The sequence below is a fragment of the Pseudophryne corroboree genome, chromosome 12 (genome assembly GCF_028390025.1).
Source record: "Pseudophryne corroboree isolate aPseCor3 chromosome 12, aPseCor3.hap2, whole genome shotgun sequence".
Classification (NCBI taxonomy): Eukaryota; Metazoa; Chordata; class Amphibia; order Anura; family Myobatrachidae; genus Pseudophryne; species Pseudophryne corroboree.
Window position 1 is genome coordinate 150,892,128 of NC_086455.1, and position 22,456 is coordinate 150,914,583.

The 22,456-nt window shown below is 46.7% G+C and overlaps 1 protein-coding gene across 1 annotated transcript in view; it reads right to left on the reverse strand.

Annotated features, from left to right (window-relative positions):
• The window catches only part of ATP6V1D (ATPase H+ transporting V1 subunit D), a 48,260-nt gene that overhangs the window by 4,904 nt on the left and 20,900 nt on the right, over positions 1-22,456 (reverse strand). The window contains exons 4-7 of the mRNA XM_063948181.1: positions 15,374-15,441; positions 7,586-7,630; positions 7,114-7,217; positions 6,670-6,736 (exon numbers count right to left, since the gene is read on the reverse strand). Coding sequence (XP_063804251.1) covers positions 6,670-6,736; positions 7,114-7,217; positions 7,586-7,630; positions 15,374-15,441 — 284 coding nt within the window. The remainder of the gene's footprint in view (positions 1-6,669; positions 6,737-7,113; positions 7,218-7,585; positions 7,631-15,373; positions 15,442-22,456) is intronic.

Below are 22,456 nucleotides of genomic sequence, written 5' to 3' on the forward strand. Positions count from 1 at the left end.
TGTGATTTGAGGAATCCCAGAACTACGTTGAGATCCCACAGTGCCACTGGAGGCACAAAAGGGGGTTGTATATGCAATACTCCCTTGACAAACTTCTGGACTTCAGGAACTGAAGCCAATTCTTTCTGGAAGAAAATCGACAGGGCCGAAATTTTAACCTTAATGGACCCCAATTTGAGGCCCATAGACACTCCTGTTTGCAGGAAATGCAGGAAACGACCGAGTTGAAATTTCTTTGTGGGGCCTTCCTGGCCTCACACCACGCAACATATTTTCGCCACATGTGGTGATAATGTTGTGCGGTCACCTCCTTTTTGGCTTTGACCAGGGTAGGAATGACCTCTTCCGGAATGCCTTTTTCCCTTAGGATCCGGCTTTCCACCGCCATGCCGACAAACGCAGCTGCGGTAAGTCTTGGAACAGACATGGTACTTGCTGAAGCAAGTCCCTTCTTAGCGGCAGAGGCCATAAGACCTCTGTAAGCATCTCTTGAAGTTCCGGGTACCAAGTCCTTCTTGGCCAATCCGGAGCCATGAGTATAGTTCTTACTCCTCTACGTCTTATAATTCTCAGCACCTTAGGTATGAGAAGCAGAGGAGGGAACACATACACCGACTGGTACACCCACGGTGTTACCAGAACGTCCACAGCTATTGCCTGAGGGTCTCTTGACCTGGCGCAATACCTGTCCCGTTTTTTGTTCAGACGGGACGCCATCATGTCCACCTTTGGTATTTCCCAACGGTTTACAATCATGTGGAAAAAACTTCCCGATGAAGTTTCCACTCTCCCGGGTGGAGGTCGTGCCTGCTGAGGAAGTCTGCTTCCCAGTTTCCATTCCCGGGATGAAACACTGCTGACAGTGCTATCACATGAATTTCCGCCCAGCGAAAAGTCCTTGCAGTTTTTGCCATTGCCCTCCTGCTTCTTGTGTCGCCCTGTCTGTTTACGTGGGCGACTGCCGTGATGTTTTTCCCACTGGATCAATACCGGCTGACCTTGAAGCAGAGGTCTTGCTAAGCTTAGAGCATTATAAATTTACCCTTAGCTCCAGTATATTTATGTGGAGAAAAGTCTCCAGACTTGATCACACTCCCTGGAAATTTTTTCCTTGTGTGACTGCTCCCCAGCCTCTCGGGCTGGGCTCCGTGGTCACCAGCATCCAATCCTGAATGCCGAATCTGCGGCCCTCTAGAAGATGAGCACTCTATAACCACCACAGGAGAGACACCCTTGTCCTTGGATATAGGGTTATCCGCTGATGCATCTGAAGATGCGATCCGGACCATTTGTCCAGCAGATCCCACTGAAAAGTTCTTGCGTGAAATCTGCCGAATGGAATTGCTTCGTAGGAAGCCACCATTTTTACCAGGACCCTTGTGCAATGATGCACTGTTTTTAGGAGGTTCCTGACTAGCTCGGATAACTCCCTGGCTTTCTCTTCCGGGAGAAACACCTTTTTCTGGACTGTGTCCAGAATCATCCCTAGGCACAGCAGACGTGTCGTCGGGATCAGCTGCGATTTTGGAATATTTAGAATCCACCCGTGCTGTTGTAGCAGTATCCTAGATAGTGCTACTCCGACCTCCAACTGTTCCCTGGACTATGCCCTTATCAGGAGATCGTCCAAGTAAGGGATAATTAAGACGCCTTTTCTTCGAAGAAGAATCATCATTTCGGCCATTACCTTGGTAAAGACCCGGGGTGCCGTGGACAATCCAAACGGCAGCGTCTGAAACTGATAGTGACAGTTCTGCACCACGAACCTGAGGTACCCTTAGTGAGAAGGGCAAATTTGGGACATAGAGGTAAGGATCCCTGATGTCCCGGGACACTATATAGTCCCCTTCTTCCTGGTTCGTTATCACTGCTCTGAGCGACTCCATCTTGATTTGAACCTTTGTAAGTGTTCAAAAAATTTTTTTTAGAATAAGTCTCACCTAGCCTTCTGGCTTCAGTACCACAATATAGTGTGGAATAATACCCCTTTTCTTGTAGTAGGAGGGGTAATTTAATTATCACCTGCTGGGAATACAGCTTGTGAATTTTTTCCCATACTGCCTCCTTGTCGGAGGGAGACCTTGGTAAAGCAGACTTCAGGAGCCTGCGAAGGGGAAACTTCTCGACATTCCAATCTGTACCCCTGGGATACTACTTGTAGGATCCAGGGGTCCTGTACGGTCTCAGCGCCATGCTGAGAACTTGTCAGAAGCGGTGGAACGCTTCTGTTCCTGGGAATGGGCTGCCTGCTGCAGTCTTCTTCCCTTTCCTCTATCCCTGGGCAGATATGATCTTATAGGGACGAAAGGACTGAGGCTGAAAAGACGGTGTCTTTTTCTGCAGAGATGTGACTTAGGGTAAAAACGGTGGATTTTCCAGCAGTTGCCGTGGCCACCAGGTCCGATGGACCGACCCCAAATAACTCCTCTTCCTTTATACGGCAATACACCTTTGTGCCGTTTGGAATCTGCATCACCTGACCACTGTCGTGTCCATAACATCTTCTGGCAGTTATGGACATCGCATTTACTCTTGATGCCAGAGTGCAAATATCCCTCTGTGCATCTCGCATATATAGAAATGCATCCTTTAAATGCTCTATAGTCAATAAAATACTGTCCCTGTCAAGGGTATCAATATTTTTAGTCAGGGAATCCGACCAAGCCACCCCAGCTCTGCACATCCAGGCTGAGGCGATCGCTGGTCGCAGTATAACACCAGTATGTGTGTATATACTTTTTATGATATTTTCCAACCTCCTGTCAGCTGGACCTTGAGGACGGCCCTATCTATAGACGGTACCGCCACTTGTTTTGATAAGCGTGTGAGCGCCTTATCCACCCTAAGGGGTGTTTCCCAACGCGCCCTAACTTCTGGCGGGAAAGGGTATACCGCCCATAATTTTCTATCGGGGGGAACCCACGCATCATCACACACTTTATTTAATTTATCTGATTCAGGAAAAACTATGGTAGTTTTTTCACATCCCACATAATACCCTCTTTTGTGGTACTTGTAGTATCAGAAATATGTAACACCTCCTTCATTGCCTTTAACGTGTGGCCCTAATAAGGAATACGTTTGTTTATTCACCGTCGACACTGGATTCAGTGTCCCTGTCTGTGTCTGTGTCGACCGACTAAAGTAAACGGGCGTTTTAAAACCCCTGACGGTGTTTTTGAGACGTCTGGACCGGTACTAATTGTTTGTCGGCCGTCTCATGTCGTCAACCGACCTTGCAGCGTGTTGACATTATCACGTAATTCCCTAAATAAGCCATCCATTCCGGTGTCGACTCCCTAGAGAGTGACATCACCATTACAGGCAATTGCTCCGCCTCCTCACCAACATCGTCCTCCTACATGTCGACACACACGTACCGACACACAGCACACACACAGGGAATGCTCTGATAGAGGACAGGACCCACTAGCCCTTTGGAGAGACAGAGGGAGAGTTTGCCAGCACACACCAAAAACGCTATAATTATATAGGGACAACCTTATATAAGTGTTTTCCCTTATAGCATCTTTTTTATATATTTCTAACGCCAAATTAGTGCCCCCCCTCTCTGTTTTAACCCTGTTTCTGTAGTGCAGTGCAGGGGAGAGCCTGGGAGCCTTCCCTCCAGCCTTTCTGTGAGGGAAAATGGCGCTGTGTGCTGAGGAGATAGGCCCCGCCCCTTTTTCGGCGGCCTCGTCTCCCGCTCTTAACGGATTCTGGCAGGGGTTAAATATCTCCATATAGCCTCCGGAGGCTATATGTGAGGTATTTTTAGCCAAAATAGGTATTCATTTGCCTCCCAGGGCGCCCCCCTCCCAGCGCCCTGCACCCTCAGTGACTGCCGTGTGAAGTGTGCTGAGAGGAAAATGGCGCACAGCTGCAGTGCTGTGCGCTACCTTTAGAAGACTGAGGAGTCTTCTGCCGCCGATTCTGGACCTCTTCTTACTTCAGCATCTGCAAGGGGGCCGGCGGCAAGGCTCCGGTGACCATCCAGGCTGTACCTGTGATCGTCCCTCTGGAGCTGATGTCCAGTAGCCAAGAAGCCAATCCATCCTGCACGCAGGTGAGTTCACTTCTTCTCCCCTAAGTCCCTCGTTGCAGTGATCCTGTTGCCAGCAGGACTCACTGTAAAATAAAAAACCTAAGCTAAACTTTTCTAAGCAGCTCTTTAGGAGAGCCACCTAGATTGCACCCTTCTCGGCCGGGCACAAAAATCTAACTGGCTTGGAGGAGGGTCATAGGGGGAGGAGCCAGTGCACACCACCTGATCGGAAAGCTTTACTTTTGTGCCCTGTCTCCTGCGGAGCCGCTATTCCCCATGGTCCTTTCAGGAACCCCAGCATCCACTAGGACGATAGAGAAAATAGGATTTTAATTACCTACCGGTAAATCCTTTTCTCGTAATTCATAAAGGGATATTGGGGAATCTAGTACGATGGGGTATAGACGGGGTCCAAAGGAGCCGATGCACTTTATATTTCTTCACTGGGTGTGCTGGCTCCTCCCCTCTATGTCCCCTCCCACAGGCAGTTATAGGTAAAACAATGCCTGAAGAAGGACATATATGAGAGAAGGAACATGACAAATGGTGGTGAGATTTACATACCACCACACCATAACATAAAACAATCAGCAACTGCTAGAAACAACAGCTACAGCTGAACAGGTAACCACATAACAGAGAACCTGCAGAAAAGGCAACGCACTGAGACGGGCGCCCAATCTCCCTTATGGACTACAAGAAAAGGATTTACTGGTAGGTAATTCAAATGCTATTTTCTCTAGCATCTATAAGGGATATTGGGGAATCTAGTACGATGGGGACGTTCTAAAGCTTCCCGAATGGGCAGGAACGTGCGGAGACTGCTGCAGCACCGCCTGCGCAACCTGGGTATCCTCTTTGGCCAGGATATCAAATTTGTAAAACTTCACAAAGGTGTTATTCCCGACCAGGTAGCAGCGATCAACTTGTAATTACCCCCTATATGTGAGAGGAGACACACAGAGAGAAGGACACCAGCACACCCTGAGCTGTACAGCCCAGTGAGGATGACAGCTAACTATGACACAGTAAACACTAATAATGTCCGTCCTGTAGAGGACCCAGATAGTGTACAATAGCGGCTCTCCCCCTTCGCTACACCCTGTAACAGTGTTCCAGCGTGGCTTGTAAGGCAGGAAGCGCTGTGTGTGCTGTCTGTGGCTGCATTAAGCAGAGGAAGGCGCCAAAACGCACCTGGTCCTGCTCTGAGGTTACTCCGCCCCCTCCAATGGCGCCAGAGCTATAGTGATTATTTATACTGGCAATGGGACTAATTCCGAGTTGATCACAGCAGCAAATTTGTTAGCAGTTGGGCAAAACCATGTGCAGTGCAGGGGGGGGGGGGGGGGGGGGAGGGGCGCAGATATAACATGTACAGAGAGAGTAAGATTTGGGTGGGTTGTGTTCAAACTGAAATCTAAATTGCAGTTTAAAAATAAAGCAGCCAGTATTTACCCTGCACAGAAACAAAATAACTCACCCAAATTTAACTCTCTCTGCAAATGTTATATCTGCCCCACCTGCAGCGCACATGGTTTTGCCCAACTGCTAACAAACTTGCTGCTGCAATCAACTCGGAATTAAGCCCAATGTCTCCCGTTTGCTCAAAAACGTAACACAAGTGCTAGTTCAAGCAACTGTCAGCCAGTCTACACGGGGGACCCTAGTGGAACCCCCCCAGGAGGGACCCGTATGTCACGCCCGTGTTCAGCCGCACTTTGAACCGGGGGACCCCCCTAGCGGGGCCCCCGGTTTGTACTCACCATAGACATCACCTTCAGGCAGTGTTAGGAGTGTGCGGCGTGCTGCGGTTGTGACAGCCAAGGCGCAGTGCCCCACTAAACGAAAACCCCTCAGGACGGTGGTTCTGCAGCGGGGAAGCAGCTGTGCCCCTCGCAAGGCTGGTGACCGTCCCCCCCTCCTAACTCCCACAGTGCAGGTATGCTGTTGCCCAAACAGCATACCGCAAATAATAGACATTAAAAATAAATTGAAGTTAACTCTCTGGAGCTCAGAGATGTGCATCCTCTTCTGAGGGCACTTTTTTCTAAACTGCCTGTGGGAGGGGGCATAGAGGGGAGGAGCCAGCACACCCAGTGAAGAAATTTAAAGTGCACCGGCTCCTTTGGACCCCGTCTATACCCCATCATACTAGATTCCCTAATATCCCTTATAGATGCTACAGAAATGAACAAACATACATTTGTGATAAATGTCCTGTTATGGCAAAGCAAACACCTGCTGTGTGGCACTCCGATGGACTGACTTAACACTAGTGGCAGATTCGGGTGGGGGTGATCAGGGCAGTAGCCTCCCTCCCCAGCCCAACACATGCTACTTTGTGCCGGGCGGGAGAGGCAGCTCTCTTCCTGACTTGATGTGGCGCACACCAGCTCTCCACTGCGCTGCTAGAACCCACAGCGGTAGTGGAAAGTATGGAAGTGTTATGTGGTGATCACCCTGATCGCCCCCTCCCTGAATCTGTCACTGCTAAACACAAAGATGGAGGCAGATTCTCTCTCATCGGACTGGATTACATTTTCAGTAGTTCGATGTTCTAACATGGCATGACATCTGAATAGCAAGAAGAAAACAGAATATAGCAGTCATTTGGGTTTACTTACCATGTTCTATAGCATTAACACGCCTGTTTGTGATTTTAATGGCTTCATCCAGAGTGACGAATGAAGTCTGTGTAAGAATACAAAATAAAAGGTCTATTGACTGGTCCCTGTTATCTGCACCCAATGAAGACAACATTGATTTTGATGAAGGTGATTTTGTCATTAAACAGGCGTACTATAATGCTTGGTCACCCCTCAGGTGTCGGGGAATACCACAGCGTTGGATCTCTTTGTCACGCAAGATGTCGCAGGGACTTTATGTTGCATGACCTTGCCGTGGGCGCAGGGTTTAATATTTGTATGCAAATAAGCATGTATATATGTAGGCAAATTAGCCCGCATGCCTAATTATCATAATATCCCACTGGCTCCAAAGATAATGGTATAATATAATATCTACTGCTCAGCAGCTGTCCTGAAGTGCTCATACATCCCAGCTTATACCTGTAAAGAGGCAAGTTCTACCAGCAGCTCCACAGCCTTCGCATAGTTTCTCTTCAGCTTAGCTAGCTGCTCGCCACCTCTCGCAAGGCCCGTTAACTCGTAACCTGGAAGACAAAGGAAAGAATCAAGACGAGAGCTGTTGAGAGCGATTCAGACAATATCAGAAAGGTGGCAGAAAAGTGATGGGCGTTCATGGCCAGTAACTGGGAGGTGGCTAGAAATGCATGCAAATTTGGTCCATTCAGTGGGCATATTACGGAACGTTCACCGGCATGTCAATACAAGTGGCTGCGTTCAGAGACATAAAGCCGCAAGAATTGGAGGCCACAGTCAGACAAAGAAACTACACCTGCCATAGGGCTGATGCAGTATTCGGAGACGGGCGCCCGCAATAGACGCTGCTGCATTCGCTTTTGAATCAGTCCCATGATAAGACAGAAAGGGATTTATAGACATGTTGATCCATACTCACTATCTCCTCCTTCTTGATAGTGCTCAAACACTGGTAAGGTAACACCTGAAAGAAGCAACAGCACTTGGTTTACATCCCCTTTACCAATGTTAGGTCTATAAAGCACATCAGATGATCGAGCCTGAGTTAGGAAATGGCTGGTTGGAACTCTCTCGACAAAGCTTAGTACATAGACCCCTTAGTATTACTCACTGAATACTTTTTAGCAGTGGCTCTTTCTAGTAGTGCATGTCTGGTGAATCTTCCCCCAGGAAACCAGGTTGAAGCCCCGTCCCATGAGGAGAATCACAATGCATGTCCCATTGCACAATTGCTCTTAAAACAAGGTTAACAGGTAATGTGGTGCTTATTTTGTTTATAGTCTGCTCGGAGTACCAATGTTGCCTGACCTCTTAGCTTTAACTTAAAGTCTAGTTGACAATGGTGGTCATTCCGAGTTGTTCGCTCGCTAGCAGTTTTTAGCAGCCGTGCAAACGCTAAGCCGCCTCCCACTGGGAGTGTATTTTAGCTTAGCAGAAGTGCTAATGAAAGGAACGCACAGCGGCTACAATTTTTTTTGTGCAGTTTCAGAGTAGCTCTAAACCTACTCAGCGCTTGCGATCACTTCAGACTGCTCAGTTCCTGTTTTGACGTCACAAACACGTCCTGCGTTCGCCCAGCCACGCCTGCGTTCGCCCAGCCACACCTGCGTTTCCCCTGGCACGCCTGCGTTTCCCCTGGCACGCCTGCGTTTTTCCGGACACTCTCTGAAAACCGTCAGTTGACACCCAGAAACACCTACTTCATGTCAATCACTCTGCAGCCACCAGTGCGACTGAAATGCTTCGCTAGACCAGTGTGAAACTACATTGTTCGTTGTAATAGTACGTACCGCATGCGCAGAAGTGCCTTTTTTTGCCTCATCGCTGCACAGCGAACGATTCCAGCTAGCCATCAACTCGGAATGACCACCAATGTTCCCACAAGGGCTTAAGCACAGTTTCTTCTTCCCTTCTATGCATTAAGAATCACTGATAATTCCTTTTCCCCAAAATCCCCCATAGCAGCCCATACAATGGGGTAGCTTCCTGCTGCCATAGAATACTTGGAGGGAAAGGAATTATTGGTGAGTTTACTGAAATTTGCAGTTTTCTCTTTCAATTCTGAATGTCAACCATAAGAATGGGATGTTCCCAAGCAATACGATACTAAGGGCTATAAGAATACAAAGTATTGCTTAAAATATGCTGCAATAATTCACACATCTATTGAAGTAGCTGTTACGGAGGACATGTCTGACAAACCGATAGTTAATACTGTAGATGATACTGTATCCAATTCATAGTGATTAAAGGATGGACTCTTTTTGGACAAGACGTTGTCACCACTCGAGTAGGGTTCAGGAAAGAGATTTGAATGGAAGGGCATGATCCTTTGGTAATCCAGTCGAAATTACAAAAGTTAATCTATATTACTGGATGTGGTATATTTTGCGGACATTCCACATGTCAACATGCATGTGGAAACGCTCACAATGTTGACATTGAACACTGCCGACTTTAACTACAGCGGTGTCTTCCAGGTCCAGCGGTTAACTGTTGAGGACTTCCAGCAGATCCAATGGTGCTTCCTGCAGTATTGCTAACCACTTCCCACAGTGCCTAACCCTAACTTCCAACTCCCAAAGACTAACCCGCCCCTACAACTCTCCCCCACCCCCGTGCCTAACCCTCCTCTGTACGTGCAGAATGTCGGCCCACGTGCCGGCATGTTCTATGTCAACATTTGACTACATCCCATATTCCTAAGACCTTCTGTCCTGGATACATAAACAGTGATCACTCTGAGGAATGCAGTTTCCTCTTCTTTTCAGTACACCAGCTGAAGGTAAAAAGACGGCAACAGAGTCTCCTGGTTAACATGACATGTACACTAGCGTGCAAAAGTCTTTGGCCAAAGCTTATATGTTTACTTATATTGCTCTATCTTAATGAATATCCATTTTAATTGTTCCCTAAAATCAATAGGATTATAAATGAGACTTTAGGACTTTACTTTAAATATACATTACTATACTTAATTGACCATATTATTTGCAAACACGAGCGTATTTCTTTTTCATCTCCGTCCCAAGAGTTTATCGATATGCTAAAGTACGTAATTTAGAGCTGGTCATTAATAAATCTGGTATTGTATGTTGATTAATTGTATTTGATAATATTTTTATATAAAATATATTTTTATTAATTTAATATTTTATAATCTTACTTTTTTATTTTGAATTCCTTTTTTACAGTGTTAAAAATCAGTAATAACCATAACTTTCTAAGAATTAAAAAAGACATGAATATTCACTTGAATTCTGTGGCAACAGTTAAACTCTTTCTGAAGAAGACTATACTCATTGACAAATTGCTAACAAATTAAAAATTCCACTGTCTAGTGTAACATATAGATTAGCTTGATACAAAGAAAAGAAACAGGTACAAACGTGCCGAAAAAATGTTCTCAGCAACCCAGGTGTTCAGCAAAAAGGGATGAAAATACATTATCATAATGAGTAAGTGAAACCTAAGACTTCCAGCAACTGCAATCAAAGTACTCAATAAAATTAGACAAACTCCAGTATCAGTTGATACAGTTAAGAGACGTCTGCAGAGGTCTAAACGGTCATATAGCTTGCAGAAAACCATTGCTGAACTCTGTAAATAAAATAAAAGGCCTTTGATAGGTCAAAGAACACCGGTATTGGTCACTGAATCAGTGGAATAAAGTAGTTTGGACCGATGAGTCTAAATTTGATTTTTTTCGGAACCAGAAGACGTCAGTATGTTTGAAGAATGGTCAGAGTACGTGTTTTAGATAACTGTATTAGGTCATACAGTTACACATATACCCCTTTTCCACTAGCTCAAAAAACACGGGTAAATGCACGGGGGCGCGCATTTACCCGTGTTTTTGGCAAGTGGAAAAGGGTCAACCCGGATCAAGTGACCCGTGAATCCTACCCGGCTATTTACCTGGGTAGGACACGGGAATGATCCGGGTAGGGTGTAGTGTAAACGGGAGCCGTGTTGATGCGACACGGCTCCCGTTTACACTGTATGGATGGGCGGCGCTGGGAGATCATGTGATCTCCCTGCGCCGCCCCTGCCGTGTAGCTAGAAGCGTCACCAACCCGGCATATGCCGGGTTGTGACTGCTGATGGGAAAGGGACCGAGCACGGGTCGCAGCAGGGGGCAGCTCCCGTGTCAGGCTCCCGGCTGCGACCCGTGCTCGTAGGTGTAAAAGGGGTAATAGTGGTGGTCATGTCATAATTTGGGGTGGTTTCGGTGGAGGAAAGGTTGGAGATTTACTGTAGTTCAAATAACATCAACTATGGTTAATAAACAAAAAGCACAGTATGTTAGTACATCATGCTGTACCAAGTGGAACTTGAAATATTGGAAAGGGGTTCATCATTCAGCAATCTAACGACCCTAAGCACACATCTACACTGTGTATCAATTATTTGAATAGTAAAGAAAAGCAGAAGGTTCTACAAATTATGACATGGCCTCCTCAGGGACCTGATCTCAATCCCATCGAGAAACTCTGGGATGAAGTAAACAGAAAAGTTTGTGTGATGGCTTCAAAAATTCTAAAAACTTCTGGGAATATCTGAACGAGGTCTGGAAAGGCATAACTAAAACTTTAGAAAAGTTGATGTCTACGATACCCAAATCATGTGAAGCGGTGATATGTGCCAAAGGAGGACACATTGATGAAAACCAAATGTAGGCCCTCATTCCGAGTTGTTCGCTCGCAAGCTGCTTTTAGCAGCTTTGCACACGCTAAGCCGCCGCCTACTGGGAGTGAATCTTAGCTTATCAAAATTGCGAACGAAAGATTAGCAAAATTGCGAATAGACACTTCTTAGCAGTTTTTGAGTAGCTCCACACTTACTCGGCATCTGCGATCAGTTCAGTCAGTTTCGTTCCTGGTTTGACGTCACAAACACGCCCAGCGTTCGGCCAGACACTCCTCCGTTTCTCCAGCCACTCCCGCGTTTTTCCCAGAAATGGTAGCGTTTTTCGCACACACCCATAAAACGGCCAGTTTCCGCCCAGAAACACACACTTCCTGTCAATCACACTACGATCACCAGAACGAAGAAAAAACCTCGTAATGCCGTGAGTAAAATTCCTAACTGCATAGCAAATTTACTTGGCGCAGTCGCACTGGGGACATTGCGCATGCGCATTAGCGACTAATCGCTCCGTTGCGAGAAAAAAATAACGAGCGAACAACTCGGAATGACCCCCTTAATCTGTATTTAGGTTATACTATAAAAAGATAAATCATTTTGATAATGTTTAGTTAAAATATCATGTAAAATATGAATAAATATTTTCATTATTTCACTACATTTTTTTAGGTCTATTATTAACAATTATTTTTATTTGCCAAAGACTTTTGCATGCTAGTGTAGACACAACTTTAGGCAAGAAAGGAGCTTCAAAAAGATCTAAAAAGGATTCCTTGTACCATAATGACTGTTATTCTTCTATCATTTTAGCAGAGGTAATTGTCACCAGGAATACTACCCTCAGTGTCATCAATAATCCTGTGGCACTTTAGTAAAAATTCTTGTCACCACAATAGCCTCGAGTATGGCAAAATCTTTTTTTATCTGTAGCTGGAAGACTTCCAAATTTGAAGGAAATTCCCTTGGAGTTATTTGCCTGCGGCTCACATAATGTCACATTCTCCTTTCATATAACACTGAATGCTGAAAATGACTCTAGGGGGGTAATTCAGAGTTGATCCCAGCAGCAAATTTGTTAGCAATTGGGCAAAACCATGTGCACTGCAGGTGGGGCAGATGTAACATGTGCAGAGAGAGTTAGATTTGGGCGGGTTATATTGTTTCTGTGCAGGGTAAATACTGTCTGGTTTATTTTTACACTGCAATTTAGATTTCAGTTTGAACACACCCCACCCAAATCTAGCTCTCTCTGCACATGTTACATCTGCCCACCCTGCAGTGCACATTGGGGGTCATTCCAAGTTGTTCGCTCGTTGCCGATTTTCGCTATGCTGCGATTTGCTGCTAAATGCGCATGCGCATGGTATGCAGCGCGCATGCGCTAAGTTATTTAACTAAAAACGTAGCCATTTTGCTGGTGTTCGTACGATGCTTTTTAGTCGCACTGCTGATCGGTAAATAATTGACAGGAAAGGGGCGTTTCTGGGAGGTAACTGAGCGTTTTCCGGGAGTGTGCTAAAAAACGTCTGGAGCTACTCAGAGACTGCAAAGAATTATTTAGTAGCAGTCCTGCTAATCTTTCGTTCGCAATTCTGCTAAGCTAAGATACACTCCCAGAGGGCGGCGGCCTAGCGTTTGCAATGCTGCTAAAAGCAGCTAGCGAGCGAACAACTCGGAATGAGGGCCATGGTTTTGCCCAACTGCTAACAAATTTGCTGCTGCGATCAACTCTGAATTAGGTCTTAGGTTTCTTTCCACCAAAGGTGACTAGTATCAAAGTTGGAACTTGAACCCCTTTCAGACAAAACATGAAATTACCCGGTGAAGCAGTTTCATGTAACACACGGGTCCTTTTTCTGTGTGAAAGGGTCAACCCGTGCTGTAATTCCCGGGACTTCGACCCAGGAATTTACCAGGGTCGGAGACACGGGAATTAGGACACGGGTTGACCCTTTCGCACAGACAAAATACCCGTGTTGATCTGCAAATTACCGGGTCGAAATTTTCGACCCTGTAATTTGCATGTCTGTTTGAAAGGGGGGGGGTGTCAGGCAGGACCTGGCAAAACGACCCGGCACTGAAATGCCGGGTAATTACCGGGACTTTCAGACTTTTCTGTCTGAAAAGGGTATAAGAAAGCCTGCTCTATAGGTGGGGAAAACTAGTTGGAACATAGCCCAAAGGAGACCCCCTTCCATAGGAAGTCCCTTCTGGAATAAACACAAGACTTCTCAAATCCATATAGTGGAATACACCTGGCAAAGGCTCCCATGGAGACAGAAAATACCTCTGCTTCGGGTACAGCTGGTACTCACCTCCGAACCATATAAACTTAAGAGGCTAATATATTCAGTTGAAGTCGAAAGCTCCCGTCTGTCGAAAAGACAGCAGTTTTAGACTTTTTTATGTCGGAATAGGTTCCGATCTATTCAATATAACCCCAAATTATTCGACAAGTCGAGGAATTTGACTTGTCGAAAAGCACGTGGATCGGCGGAATAGCTGCCGATCCACGTGCTTGTGTCCAAAACGGTTTTGGCCCCCTTTTCGACCATCTCAATTCGACTTTAAAAAAAGTCGAAGTGAGATGCGGGAGCAGAGACTGGGAGAGCTGCGGGCAGACGGAGAGCAACGCCGGAGCATGTGTCAATTTTGTTTGTAATTCTCAAAACCAGAAAGAACAGCAGCAAATAGTTCAATACGGTCACAAAAAACGAAAATGTATTTATATATCGCAGTCACACGGTATAGAATGTTAAAAGCATATATCACCATAACAATGGTAGAATAGCCCCTGGGGCCACTCACAGTCAGATGTTCAACAGATTACCTTCCTTGGATATATCAAACACGTTTCAGACTTGTCCTTTGCTTCTAAAGGAGGACTGGTCAAGTCTGAAACGCGTTAAGCAAGTGATACAGATACTCTGGGGGAACCACGAGCAGAACGCATTACCCATTGGCGAGTCTGAGCACAGGTGTCTGGGAGTTGATGACTCCAACCCTACTGATACATACAATGAGGGTGTCCTGCCAGTTTTGCTATTAGGGAATGCTAAAACTGAGACGGCCTCCCATGGTGCCTGACTGGGAACGGAGGCGGAGACCGGGAAGCACAGACACACAAGAGCCGGCCTCCTCCTTCAACACATGACGGAAGGAGGATGGCATAGAGGAGCGGCTCAGGCAGAGCTAATCACCTAGACGCCTGGAGGCAGAGCCAGAGTCACTACCTCAACCCGCCCCTCATGGTGTAGCCGCCAGGGTCCTCTGTGAAGCCTTCACCGTGAGTGGCAGCTGGGGAACTGGAGGAGACGGGAGCTCCGGGATGCAGCCGCTACTTGAGGCCGCGGCTCCTGAGCAAGACGCAGGCCCTGTTCTCCCTGGTCAGCCGGACCACCAGCGCAGGTATCAGAGCGCTCGGAATCAGCCCCGCCGTGTCCCCCACACCTGAAGATTTCTTTCTTTTTTTTTTTAAAACTCAACAGGTTTTGGCCATTCCGACAATGACAACCCGACTTTTTTTTAAAGTCGGATTGACATTGTTGGAAACGTGGCTAACACCTGTCGGGTTTGGCCACACTTCCGACAATACTTGCGAATCGCCGGCCTCGTGCATTCTGAAAGCTCTCCGACAAGTCGGGAATTGCTGACTCGTTGGAAAAAACGGCCCCCTATTGAATAGTTCGGAACCCCTTCCGACCTAAACCCCTTCCGACATTACGGCAGCTTCCGACAATTATTGAATACACCTCTTAGTAGGAATTTGTCAGAGAACATCCCAAACAACTTGTCTATGGGTGGATTGGCCTTTACCTGCCCCCCTTTACTTTTGGTGATCCTCAATTCATTATCCTAAATTTAATATGCAATACACTTGTGTGGTGCATTTATTTTTATGAATGTGAGGCACTCATTTAGTTAACGTTTTACTCTTACAATGCATTTTGTGAAATCCTGCCTTCTACTTGTGCAAAAAAATGATAATCTGTTATATATAATATTTTTTATTTTATTAATTCTAGCTTGCAGCATTTATACTTTGTAAATTGATGAATACCTGCTACGTTGTCTTTCTTCGCTCTGACCTTAACTTGAGCTTTGTTCACATTCTGGATCACAGTTGTGCTGTCAAAAACATAAGTATACATTTAGTTACATTTAAGTAAAATACACAGTTTATAAAGCACTTTTCGCAAAAGACGGAACTAAAGGGGCCACACTGAGGCTGGGTACACACTTACCGATGTGCACCCAATATATCGTTCGAACCGGCGGATACATCGGCAAGTGTGTATACTCTATATCAGGGGTAGCCAACTAGTCAGAGACAAAGAGCCAAGAAATCTTGTTAGGTACATCAGAGAGCCGACTTCGAGCCGAAGGCACACTTGCAAAAATGGGGTGTGACCTTGTGCTGCTAGGACACGCCCCTGGTATAAAATACATTGAAGAAGTCAGATCCAACATAAAATATAATGAAAAAGACACTTCTACATCAAATAATTGAAAAAGCCAGATCCGCATAAAATATATTGAAAAGCCAGATTCACATAATACACTTCAGTTCCCCCATGTGTCACTCCAGCCAGCACCCACCTGTGTCACTCCAGCCAGCACTCCAGCCAGCACCCGCCTGTGTCACTCCAGCCAGCACCCGCCTGTGTCACTCCAGCCAGCACCCGCCTGTGTCACTCCAGCCAGCACCCGCCTGTGTCACTCCAGCCAGCTCCCCCATGTGTATTTTACTCCCTCGGTTCTCAGTCTACGTAATGCTGCTGCATGTCTGTCTGGAGTGCAGCGGTTTACAGATCTCTTGTGGTCACGTGACTTTGAGTGTTGGGAGCCACATTTGAATGAAGAAAGAGCCGCATGTGGCTCAAGAGCCACGCATTGGCCACCACTGCTCTATATCGTTATTGATGTGCGCTCCTGCGGGTTGTTAACACGGAACAATATCTTTCGTTTTCAACTTGAAATCTAAAGATATTGTGCGAGATGGCATGCCGTCACTGACGAGACGCAAGCGATATCGTTCAGTGTATATGAATGATATTGTCTGCAGGGGGGTCTTGCACAACGTCACTGACATCGCCAAGTGTGTACCCACTGGAAGATCTAGTTACTTTGTTAGAGTATCATATGACTGGGCCTGTGTAAGTACAAATAAAAAAAGGGGGTAATGACACTGCGCTAAAAATAAGGCAAGTTTTCCTAAAAATGCTGCTGAAGGAGGTGGGGTCACTACCAAACCCCACAAGTAGAGATTTAAACTAAAAAAAAAAAACAATTTCCCCAGCGCAAATTATAGGATGATAAGAATTATGAATCAAAAAATGTTTTTAAACATATGTTTTTTATTTGGAAAAAGAATTAGTATTTGTTGAGAAACAACATGATTATTGAGCTAGTGAAACAACCTATTACCGGTAAACACAAACAAAAGACAAACTACATGTAACATAAAAAGGGTGAATTAACACCAATTTTTGCTTGGTACTTTCAAATGCATATACAGTCTCTAAATTATTATTAACTGCAGGGCGGGTGCGCTTCTCAGCGACTTACTCCTTCCCCAAAAATGATGAATAATCGCAATAATCACTCCACACCTGATGGTCCTAAGGAGAAATAGGTGAGTAATTCCCAACCAATGATTCTTAGAAACACTGAAATCAGGATTTTGGTACTTACCGATAAATCCCTTTCTCCGATTCCACAGGGGCCACTGGAGCGTAGTTACAATGGAGAAATAGTAGACAGTAATTGGGAGCTGGCACTTTAAAATTCTCACACTGTGGCTAGCTCCTCCCCTATCATCTCCCCTCCAAGTCAGTCTACGTAAAACTGTGCCCAAGGAGAGCTGGAATAAACAAACCGTAAGGTAGAGGAGGTTAATGAAGCCCTGTAAACCAGGATAACACAAACCAAACCTGGAGCAGAACCCAAGAAACAACCGGCTAGCCTGAATTCAACAAGCAGTCACATGGTGATCTGCAAACCGTTAAGCAAAAAACCAGGAGGAACAGCGCTGGGCGGGCGTCCAGTGGCCCCTGTGGAATCGGAGAAAGGGATTTATCGGTAAGTACCAAAATCCTGATTTCTCCTTCATCCACTAGGGGCCACTGGAGCGTAGTTACAATGGGGACGTCCCAGAGCTCCCAAAACGGGTGGGAGAGCGCTGAGAGTCCTGTAAACCGCTCGGCCAAACTGTGCTGCAGAGGCCGCAAAAGTGTAAAACTTGTAGAATTTGACAAAACGAATGTCGGTCCAACCAAGTAGCCGCCCGACAAAGGGGTATATGCAATTGTGGTCGAATTCCCGAAATTGTCGAATTTCGGGTCATTTTCGACCAAAAAAAAAAAATTCCCCTATGCAATCCAGTGCTTTCCGACCAAAAAACGGACTTTCAAAATTCGACTTTTTGAAATTCGAATTTTTGCAAATTCGACTTTTCTGCAATGATACAAGTGCTGCAATTCGACCAAAGCATATTCAATTCAAGTTTTGAAATTCGACAGCAGTGCTTTTAGACAGCAAATTCGTCATTTTCAATCCGCCACACTTTGGAGGGTGAAAACAAATAAAAAAATTTTAAACATGTTTTTTTTGGTGTTTTTTTTTTTGGGAATAGCAGATCTATTTATATTAGAAGGGATTAGGTACTTTTTTTTTTTTTTGGGAGGCACAAATATTATTTATATATTTTTTAAAATATTATTTTTTTTTTTTTTTTTTTTTTATGCTGGAAGGGTAAAATCATAAAAAAAAATGGCGTGGGGTCACCCCTCCAAAGCATAACCAGCCTCGGGCTCATTGAGCTGGTCCTGGTTCTAAAAATGCGGGGAAAAAATTGACAGGGGATCCCCCGTATTTTTAAAACCAGCACCGGGCTCTGCGCCTGGTGCTGGTGCCAAAAATACGGGGGACAAAAAGAGTAGGGGTCCCCCGTATTTTTAACACCAGCATCGGGCTCCACTAGCTGGACAGATAATGCCACAGCCGGGGGTCACTTTTATGCCGTGCCCTGCGGCCGTGGCATTAAATATCCAACTAGTCACCCCTGGCCGGGGTACCCTGGGGGAGTGGGGACCCCTTCAATCAAGGGGTCCCCCCCCCCCCAGCCACCCAAGGGCCAGGGGTGAAGCCCGAGGCTGTCCCCCCCCATCCAATGGGCTGCGGATGGGGGGGCTGATAGCCTTTGTGATAATAAAAAGATATTGTTTTTTCCAATAGTACTACAAGTCCCAGCAAGCCTCCCCCGCAAGCTGGTACTTGGAGAACCACAAGTACCAGCATGCGGGAGAAAAACGGGCCCGCTGGTACCTGTAGTACTACTGGGAAAAAAATACCCAAATAAAAACAGGACACACACACCGTCGACAGTAAAACTTTATTTCATACGTCGACACACACATACTTACCTATGTTCACACGCCGACATCGGTCCTCTTCTCCATGTAGAATCCACGGATACCTGTAAAGAAAAGTTCAAAATACTCACCTCAACCATGGTCCAGAGATAAATCCACGGACTTGGCAAAATAAGAAAACGCAAATACCCGCACCAAAAACGGACTGAAAGGGGTCCCATGCTGACACATGGGACACCTTTCCACGAATGAGACCTGTCAGTGACAGCTGTCACTGACAGGTCTCTAAGCCAATCAGGAAGCGCAACTTCGTTGCGCTCACCTGATTGGCTGAGCGCTGTCTGCACTGTGACAGCGCATCGCACAGCTCCCTCCATTATATTCAATGGTGGGAACTTAGCGGCTAGCGGTGAGGTCACCCGCCGGTCAGCGGCTGACCGGCGGGTGACCCCACCGCTACCCGCAAAGTTCCCACCATTGAAAGTAATGGAGCGGCTTTGCGATGCGCTGTCACAGTACAGACAGCGGACAGCCAATCAGGTGAGCGCCACGGAAGTAGCGCTTCCTGATTGGCTGAAGGGACGTCAGTGACAGGAGTCACGTGATGTCCCGGCATTCGGGAGAAAGGGGTCTTATGTGAAAACATTGGACCCCTTTCTAGTCCGGTATGGATCGGTGTTCGGTTTGTTTTTTTGCCAAGAACGTGGATTTACCTCTGGACGTGGATGTACCTCTGGACGCTGGAAGGTGAGTATAATTTTTTCACAGGTACCCTCGGATCGTCGGCGACCGTGGCAGTCGGCGTGTCAACATAGGTAAGTATGTGTGTGTCGGCAGTATGTAATAAAGTTGTACAAGTCACGGTGTCTGTGTCCTGTTTTTATTTGGGTATTTTTTTTCCAGTAGTACTACAGGTACCAGCGGGCCCGTTTTTCTCCCGCATGCTGGTACTTGTGGTTCTCCAAGTACCAGCTTGCGGGGGAGGCTTGCTGGGACTTGTAGTACTAATGGAAAAAACAATATCTTTTTATTATCACAAAGGCTATCAGCCCCCCCATCCGCAGCCCATTGGATGGGGGGGGACAGCCTCGGGCTTCACCCCTGGCCCTTGGGTGGCTGGGGGGGGGGGGACCCCTTGATTGAAGGGGTCCCCACTCCCCCAGGGTACCCCGGCCAGGGGTGACTAGTTGGATATTTGATGCCACGGCCGCAGGGCACGGCATAAAAGTGACCCCCGGCTGTGGCATTATCTGTCCAGCTAGTGGAGCCCGATGCTGGTGTTAAAAATACGGGGGACCCCTACTCTTTTTGTCCCCCGTATTTTTGGCACCAGCATCAGGCGCAGAGCCCGGTGCTGGTTTTAAAAATACGGGGGATCCCTGGCCAATTTTTCCCCTGCATTTTTAGAACCAGGACCAGCTCAAAGAGCCCGAGGCTGGTTATGCTTTGGAGGGGGGACCCCACGCCATTTTTTTTCCGGGTTTTTCACGTTTTTTCCCGTTTTTTAAAATCGCGGCAAAATCCGCCAAATCGGCCGATTTTCGCCCGCGATTCTGGCGAATCCGTTTTTCATTGAATATGGTGAATCCCGGCAGGCACCTGCCGGGATTCACCTGGCGAATTTGGTCGAATTAAAAAACGGCGATAATTGCCGCGAATTCGACCGCAATTGCATATACCCCATAAAGTATTCATGGAGACCCCACGGGCAGCTGCCCACGAAGGTCCCACAACGCGCGTAAAGTGCGCTGAAACAGAAAACGGAGGCTCCCGAGCAACCGCCAAGAAACTGTCTGATGGTCAGATGTATCCAATAGCCCAGCATATGCTGGGACCCCGGCTATTTAGTACGGGACATCGTACAGAACAAAGAAGAAAAATACTTCGCCGAATAGCCTAAGACCTCTGTAGAGAGAGTCGACGAGCCCTGACAACAGTCAAAAGAGGACTGAAAAACACTAGTGTCAGATTTATATGAAAAACGAACATCCCCTTTTGAAGAAACGACCGCTGAGGCCGAAGCTCAGCCGGGGGAGTTGCCAATAGAGTACTCTCTGAAAGAGAGCCCGAACTTACGGCTGCCAGGCAAATCTCTTTTGGAAGAAAACCGAAGAAGGCAGAGACCTAAAGTTCAGGTCAATGTGGTTTGAAGTGCAGCGGAGCAAAAAACCTCCCAGAGAAACCAAAGATGATGGCTGAATGGTAACTGAAAGAAAGGGAAAAACTTTTATCCTTCTTATGTCCCATAAAGTTTTCCAAAAGTGGCAAAAGCGAGAAGAGGTAACAGACTTCTGAAATCGGGGCCCAGTAGGCCTAACCGAACTAGGGAACTCCTCCCTTCCGAGGCCTCGAGAACAGTCACACGGTTAAACGAGACCAGTGTAAGATTGAACAAAGAAAAGGACCCTGTTGAAGTAGACAGTCCAGTCGAGGTAGGAGCCCAGGCTCCTCTACTGACAACAGGTGTAGCTGTATCTTCAAGTCATGCGTGGCCCAACCGGAGCCACCGAGAGGACTAGCACGCATATTCCCCTCCTGTGTTACCGAAAGTGAGGTAGAAATAGAAAAGGAGGCAGGATAGAATAACCAGAATACTCCCAGGAGCCCTGAGGGCATCCTCGGCTACTACCGTCAGAGCTCACTTTCGAGAGTAGTAAAGGGTTAAAGAGTCAGTCGGAACGCCCTGAGGTCGATCCGAAATCTCCGCCAAAAGCGGACTAGTTGACAAAAACTCCAGGGAATGTCCCCTCACCCGGGAGTCTGACCTGGCGGCTTGACCTGGAAAGAAGATGGTTGTCCTCCGCTCAGAGGGGAATGTAGGCGACCACTCATTGCGTTGCAGCTTGACTGAAGAAATAGAGTACCTGGTGCCGAGGAAGGAAAAATCCTCAGACGGACCGTGTTGAGAGATCCGTGTCGAACCAGAAGCTCCTGGATCCTTCGGATATTCAGAAGCCACCTAATGTAAAGAGTGGGATAGTAGCAGTAGATTGTCCCATTAGGGAACCAACGTACTTCCTGCCCTTGAAAAAGAGTTATTCTGTGATCTTCCTGAACCCTGTGGGAGCGGAAGAGAGACCGAATGGAAAGGACTGACAGTGAAAATGAGTATCCTGTAATGCGAATCTGAGAAAAGTCCGATGAGGAAACCCAACGGAAATCAGTAAACAGGCCTCCCCGAAGACAAGGGACATGTAAAACTCCCTATCTTGTTCAAAACTAGCAATCACAGACTGAAAGGATTCTAAGGCCAGAATAGGCCTGGCCGAGCCAACTGGCTTCGGAACGTGAAAAGAAACAAAGGTCTGAGAACTGTCCCGATTCAAATAATATCTGAAAAACAGGGATCAACATCCTTTGCGGTTAGAAGCATATGGAGCGCCGCCTGTAGTATGACTCTCTTGACTCCTGAGACGGTTGTACTCCAAAATCCAGTCTGTAACCGCCCAAGCCTTCTCAGTACTCCCCGTAGGACCACCGACATGTGTCTACCCTGGGACCCTCCAGGTGGTAGGAAAGTCTGACCTGCAGTGGGTGTATAGGATGACCTAAAGTCAGACTGGACCGAGGATGCTGAACCTCTGCTTCAGCCTGTTACCCCGAGATCCCCTGGTGACGGCGATATCGCCCTTGTGGAGTCGAAAGCTTGAAAAGGTCGGAAAGATCTAAAGGAAAGACCGGTAAAGGTCTGTCTTGAAGCTGGGGCAGCAGTAGGAGAAAGAAAAGTAGACTTACCTCCAATGGTTCAAGAAATCCTGCAGAAAGTTCCT